This window comes from Pterocles gutturalis, unplaced genomic scaffold, assembly GCF_000699245.1.
Source record: "Pterocles gutturalis isolate BGI_N339 unplaced genomic scaffold, ASM69924v1 scaffold36544, whole genome shotgun sequence".
In the NCBI taxonomy this organism is placed as follows: domain Eukaryota; kingdom Metazoa; phylum Chordata; class Aves; order Pterocliformes; family Pteroclidae; genus Pterocles; species Pterocles gutturalis.
Window position 1 is genome coordinate 51,687 of NW_010137023.1, and position 7,398 is coordinate 59,084.

Consider the following 7,398-nt stretch of genomic DNA (forward strand, 5'->3'; position numbering starts at 1 on the left):
AGGCCATCAGCTTTGCCCTGGGCAGAGTGGATGGGAGCAGGGCAGGGATGTGCTGTGGGAAATGCTCTGGGAGATGCTCTCTGTGGGATCTCTCGGGCTGGTGCCTGACCCCACATGGATCCCTGGCCACAGGCACAAGGTGTTATTTTGTACCAACTGTTCACCTACCTTTTGTCCATCTTGGAGGATTTTGCCTTAACCAGGATCTGGTGTTTGGGAGAGCTCACCAGTCGCGTGATGGCTGCACTCACCCCAAAGCCACCCGCAATGTTCAGTCAGGCCTTAGACCTGGCAAACAGCAGTGAAGGGTCTGCAGTCCCCAGCCCTTTTGAGATACCTGAAGCATGACAGATAGAGAGACCTTGTGCCAATTCTTCCCGCGGTGCAGAATTTCACCTCACAGGTACCAATAACATCGCCCTGTCCACACATGAGGCGCAGTGTGGGAAGGCCCCGGGATCCTCTAGAAAATGGCCGCCTGCTGCCTGGCTCGACGGGGCTGCACCAGCTGCGCTGAAATGTCAGAAGGGCTCGCACAGCTGACGGGTTGCTGAAAATGGAGCATGGCAGCATCGCCATAAATTCTCTTTATCCAGCCAAGTGCGTCTTAATATAGCCTTAGCTGCAGGGTCTGTCTCCCACACTGAGACCGAGAGCTGCCACCGCTCATGACCAAAACATGAAGTTGTTGATTTAACGGAACGAAGTGCTGCTAGTAGGGGGGAAGAAAAAAAATTCCTTTAAAATTTATCTTTCTCTTCAGGTTTAAAAAGTAATAGAGGAAGGAGAGAAGAAAGAACATGTCTGAACTCAGCCAAAACTCTGACGAAGAAGTGTGTCCCGAGGACATTGACGAAGATGAAATCCTGGCGAACCTGTCCCCCGAGGAGCTAAAGGAGCTGCAGTGCGAGATGGAAGTCATGGCCCCGGACCCCAAAGTCCCAACTGGGATGATACAGAAGGATCAGACGGAGAAACCTCCCACAGGGAGCTTCGACCACAGGTCCCTGGTTGACTACCTGTACTGGCAGAAGGCATCCAGACGCATGCTCGAGGATGAGCGAGTTCCTGTCACGCTCTTGCCCTCTGAGGTAACAAGCAAAAAAATCACAAATATTTATTATGCATCTGTTGTGGGATCTGTGTTATAGCTTTTAATACCTTAACCTGCCTCTGCTTACGTCCCTTATGTAAGGTATGGTACAGAGAAATTTAGATTCATCCTAAAAGCCTCAGCAATGTCAGGATCCGGCTTGGATTGATGTCAGGGTTAGCAATTTTTTTTAATTGCTTTTCCTAAATATTTACTTAAGCTTTTTAATATAAGACAATCCTAATTCTGCTTCATTAAAGCAGATCACTGAGAAATTGTCATAAAATCAGTTTGGAGGGTGCAGCTCAAATTTGTTTGACTTTGCTTATGGAACAACACCATATTGCTTTTCCATAGAAGACTACATTAATCATGTGTATTAAACTAATTAATTGACAAAATTTGATGTCATACTGGACAAAACCCCAAACCACTGTATTTTAACAATATGAAACATTCACTAACAACCAAGCACGAAAACTCCATGAACTAGTCCAACCTTTTTCAATACAGTCTTTAAATTTATTCTGTACCTATGACTTTGAAATAAAATTAAGGTCATACTTAGACATTTTTCAGAATGAGGGCCACACTTAAAAATAGGCTAATAGAATGGAAACTTGGCTAGAAGAAATATTCATACCTGAACCCAAGTGAATTTGAGGTAACAGATTTTTTTTTTTTTTCTAAAACACTAGTGGTTTGCTAATACACAACAGCACAGTACACACAGACTTCCCAGGGTAGGATTTGTGGGCTGCCTCTCAAGGGGAGGAGGGAAATGTCTGGGGTTTTCCCTCCTTCAACACTCTTAATCTCAAAGAAACAATTTTTTTTTAACACTTCTGAGGTTAAATCTGGAATTTGAGTGAAGAGTTGCCTGCTGCGTTCACAACCGGTCAAGCGATCCCCACGCTAAACCCATCCACCGCCACAGAAAATAGGAACCACAGCCCCGAGGGCAAAAGTGACTTTGTGACCATTTTGTCTGACTTTTCATGAAGCACAAGCCATGATACTGCCCTGAGCTTCTGACTGAACTAGTGCAAAACTTTTAGGAAAAGATCTTGATCTTTATTAGCACTTTATTGGTATTTCTCAGTGACGGAGGATCCACTGCAGAAAGATGCCTGAAAAAAAGTCTTAGTTAAAGAGGGTCTCTGGAGAAAGTGTGCAGCTAATTTTATTTTGATGCTAGAAGCCTCACTGCCTTGTAAAAGCTGTCTGCAGAGTCCAGTTTCCTATCTCTGGGCCCCAATATAAAATGGAGTTAATATTTTGCTTTATCTTCAGTGATTTCCTTCCTTAGCTGCGATGATCTGGCAGGTACTAGAGCAGTGGCCTTGTTGTCTCATGTGCTGGATGAATCCGTGGTTGTTACAATGTGCCCTCTTCACACCTCCTTGGGCTGAGCAAACAGCCAGCGGTTAACACTGATTTCCAATGGTTTGTGGCACACAAAGTAAACTTTCTCTCTTGTCCAGGAAACTATAAAAATTACACAAAATCCAGAAAGATACTTTGGATCAGAGACTCTTAACCCCCAGAAGGGTTCAAGGACCACCTTAACATAGCATTAAATATGTACTGGGTTTAATTGTCAGAATTTAATTTAATAGGCAATGATGGGAAACTGGTTTGCAACTACTTTAAGACCACTGTGTTCCCAAGCAAGCCAGCCCAGCCCTGGCTTACAGGCAATGACAGTTTTAAGGATTATTCTATAATGTATGGGCGTAGGGGTATGTAAATCCAGCCGCTACATGTTTATTTGAGCAGAAGGTTAATGTAACAAAGCCGCGTTCGACTATTTCAGCTGTGGGGTTTTGTCTTCCCCAGAGAAATGCTGCAGAGGAGGTGGAAGGAAAGGCTGGCGGCAGCGAGGCGGCCAGCGGGAGGGTGCCCGGAGCAGAGGGAAAAGAGAGGCACTACAAAAATGAGCATTTGGCCAACTCAGGAACACCATTTGGGGAGACAAACAAAGGTGGAAGTGATAAAGGGAGAGAGAAGGAGGAGGAAGAAGAAGCAGAGGAGGAAGAGGAAAATAACAAAGAAGAGGATGAAGATGAGACTGAATTGGAAATGAAGGATACTTATACCAATGAGAACCATCAGAGTGATCAGGCAAGTAAGGAATCGGGTAAAGAATCAGGAGAAATCACAGAAAAGCCAAATGAAAAGAAAATATCAAAATTAAATATCCCCAAAAAGTTAGCACTAGATACCAGCTTCATGAAGCTAAGTGCCAGGCCTTCAGGAAATCAAACCAATTTAGAAGAGAGTTTGGAGAAAGTCCGAAAAAACAACCCAGATGTGAAAGAGCTCAACTTGAACAACATCGAAAACATCCCCAAAGAAATGCTGATAGACTTTGTCAATGCCATGAAAAAGAATAAGAACATAAAAACGTTCAGCTTGGCCAACGTGGGGGCCGACGACAACGTGGCGTTCGCGCTGGCCAACATGCTGCGGGAGAACAGGAGCATCACCACACTGAACATCGATTCCAATTGCATCTCTGGCAAAGGCATCGTGGCTATTGTAAGATGCCTGCAGTACAATGAGACGCTGACGGAGCTCCGCTTTCACAACCAGCGGAACATGCTGGGCCACCAGGCAGAAATGGAGATCGCCAGGCTGCTGAAAGCCAATGCCACCCTCCTGAAAATGGGGTACCACTTCGAACTGCCGGGGCCCAGGATGGTGGTGACCAACAAAAATGGACAAGCAGAGGCAAAAGAGGCAAGAGGAGCAGAGGCAGCAGCAAATGAAAGAGCAGAGGGAGTTGATAGCCATGCTGGAAAATGGACTTGGGTTGCCTCCAGGAATGTGGGAAATGCTGGGGGGACCACTGCCCCAGCCGAGGATGTACGAACCCCCACAAGCCCCAAAACCACCCGTCCCCGCAGCTGTGTCTCTGAGCAAAAGGCAGGAGAGAACAAAGCAGCCGGCCCCTGAGCAGCCACTCACGGAGAAGCCTGACAACTTCCGAGTGATCAAGCTGAAGAAGATTCAGCGCAAACCTGCTGTGCCCGAGTATGTGGAACCCACTGAGAAAACCAACCTCAAAGATGTAATTAAAACACTTAAACCAGTTCCCAGGAGAAGGCCACCTCCCCTTGTTGAAATAACCCCGAGAGATCAGCTACTAAATGACATTCGTCAGAGTAACGTCGCTTATCTTAGACCGGTAAGTGCTTAGTGATGGCTGAGAGGGAAGGGAATCGTGTTCACCTAGCACGCTCCAGAGCTCTTGTTTGAAACCTCGGCCATTCAGTGGGTCCTGCAAATGGACCTGCACGCTGCGTCTCGTGGTTGTTTTGCATCAAGCTGCCATTGCTGGGCTGCAGGTGGTTGTTCCCCCTGGCAGCGCTAAGGTATGGCTTGCACAGAGAAATTACAGCAACCACCAAGGCTGCAGCCTCGTGCATCCCCGTCTGCATCTGTAAAGATAAAAGAAATTCATACAGGAGGTAAACTCAACATTAGCATCCTAGTAATAGCACGTTATGATAGGCAAATGCTATTATAAGGTGTTTGTTTCAGGAGAGCAACAGGTATTGTTTTTCACATTTGTCTGTCCTCAGTCCCCTGTAAAAACCGTGTTTCTTTTTTTCAGTAGATGTGTTTTTCTTTAGCTCTCACTTCACACAAGAGAGCACCATCACTGAAACACCAGCAGCAATGGAACTTCCCAAGGTCACTTAAGAAGCTGCACAGTGGCATGAACTAGGTTTCCAGCAACGTGCTGGCCGTGCTCCCCTGCCTCTGCCTGCCCCCGCAGTGGGTGCCCAGGGCCCTGGGCTGGCCTCAGCGAGTAACCACGCTTCTTCGGCACTACTGTGCACCCTCTGGGCCAAAGCTCCGGGAAGCAAGAAGGGTCTGCGGTACAGTCATGGTCTGGGACTGCCTTTGGTCTGGTTTAAATGAAGTGAAAAGCTTTAGTGTGAAGGAGAAGTCCCCAACTGTGATAACCATGATAACTGCCTCTTGCTGATGCTCTTACTTGGGTACCAAATTCGTGGGCCACTTCTCAAAATGCTGGCCACCAGATTTAACCTTTTGCTTCCCTGAAACATTGTATTTCTTTGCATTTTACCATTATTCAAGAAATACTGAAAGCTGACTGATCTATTTGTAGTTAGTGATGTTGATGAGTGTGTTTGTGTTGCTAAGGCTAGAGAAAGAGGACAGAAAATCCTTTTGCAATTAAAAACATCAAGTAGTATTTTGTAATTCAGATTTTGTTTAATGTTGACATTTTCATATAGTGGGACACATTTTGGTTTCGTTTATACCTACACAGAAATAATTATTCCCCACGTAATTCTAGAGAGAGTAGTTTGTCCTGAAATTTTGGCAGGGGCAGGTCCTGCAGTGACCTCTTACCCTGGTCCAGGTTTAACATCACTGCCCCCAAACCAAGTTTTGGGGCTGTGGTTTCTGCTGGCCAGTCTGTCTTGTCTGCAGCCAAGGTCTCTCCTCGGGGGATTTCTGGCCTTTCTAGGTCTCAGTCTAGGCTTTACATTTCGGTGCCATGTCTAAGATGACAAAACCTCCTCTTGTAAAGGTCACAGTTTATCTGTGCATGCCAAGATGGTTGATGACCAAGGTTGGTCCATCGCTGCCGCTGGGTCTGCTGCCTCCCCTCCTGCTCAGAAAGATGGAGGATGATGGCACTGGTGCTCTGCTAGGCACAGCCCTCGCTTTGCACAGCAATTATTAAAAATCTCAGGTGCTGCCAGTTGCCAGGGAGCAATAGTGAACCCACCCCAGCCATTCCCCCGTGAATCCTCAGGAGGTTTTTTATAAAGCAGAGCTGTGGGGTTTGGGGCAGAGGGATGAATTCATGGCCCATCCTAAATGGGCCAGATAACAATTGCTGTCACAGCCATGGAGAGGTGAAGCTACGGACACACGTGTTGGAGTTTTGGGGGTTGTTTTTTGTTTGGTGTTTTTTTAGGAATTTTTTTGTTCGGTCATTGGGCCAAAGGACTTGGATTTGGGGCATTAGGGTTTTATTCTCACCTGCCTGTGTGATCTTGGAAACTCCTTATTTGCCTCGATATCCTGAGCTTCATCTCTAAAATTGGGTTTTACTGCTTCAGCCAAGCTGCATGTTTATTTGCTCCATGGTGGGACTCGTTGCTTGCAAATTGATTTACTGCAAACAGCAAGCGGGGAATTACAAACAAAATAAATTCCCAACCAGAGCTCCTTAGAGCTCCCAGCTGTTGTATTTTTTTTACAGTTTCTGAAGGTTTGTATTAAACGAAATGGGTTTGAGAAATAAGACTGAGAAATTGCTTCCTCCTAATACTTACTGTCCTTGTCCAGGTGCCATTGCCAAAGCAGCTGGAGTGAGAGACCAGTGGCCCGAAGAAAACAACTTGGAATAAAGACTGTTCAAGTTTTGCTTACAACTGTTTCAGCAGATGTTTTCTGCAGAACCCATGTGGTGTATATGACTCTTTGGGAACAAAGCTTGTGGTACACACTTATTTATAAGTGTGGTGGAAATGGCTGGCATGGGAAAAGTCAGTGCTAAGCTTTTCCATCAGGTATCAAACAATCCCAGTGCCATCTGTCTGCCAAGTGGATTTGAGGCTCCAGTTTCTTGTGGTGGGAGTATTTTCTCAGAGGTATCAATAACCTTGTCTTTCTAGTTTGTCAGCAAACGATTTTGCTTCCACGTTGTCCTTCCGCTGCCAGATTCTGCAGGAACATGTTGTGCTTTATCTTATCTTTCTTTTCACACACATGTTCCTTTATTATTCTCTTGTCCATGAGGCATGTACTTGGTTTCCCTGTATACAGCTTCATTTTTTAGGCTAAAGAAACAGAAATGAAATAAAGCTCTGTCCATAAGATGTTTGCAGCACTTCCATGGCTAACGAGATGCTCACAGAACAGACTGCTCTGGTACATCAAACACCACCTCTGTTCATTACATAATCCTTAATTACAGCCTCCTTGGAGTGCACCAAAATGCCATTTCAGGCCTCTCTCCACACCAGTCTTAAGTGGCAGGATAAGCCTTACCCTTCTCTTTGCCAGGGGCTGTGAACAGCATGTCTCACCTCTAGCAGGGCTGGATATGACGGGGTTAAACCTGCATATATACAACTTAGTTTTTCTTTAATATTTTTGTGACATTTTTTTCTCCTCCCCTTTTTTAATCATATTAGATTTTTTTTGCTGCAAGACTTTTTTTGTAAAAGAGCTACACATAAGTCACATACATCCACAAGGGACCAGTTGATTGTGGGTGTTTGGGTTGTGTTTTTTTTTCTTTTTTTCCTGAA

General features: G+C 45.4%; 1 protein-coding gene across 1 annotated transcript; it reads left to right on the forward strand.

Moving 5' to 3' along the window:
* The first annotated feature begins 800 nt into the window (after positions 1–800).
* Positions 801–6,457, forward strand: LMOD3 (leiomodin 3 (fetal)). The gene is given in 4 exon segments (XM_010082505.1): positions 801–1,091; positions 2,933–3,807; positions 3,809–4,283; positions 6,431–6,457. Coding segments are annotated over 4 exon segments (1,668 nt in total).
* Positions 6,458–7,398: the final 941 nt, after the last annotated feature.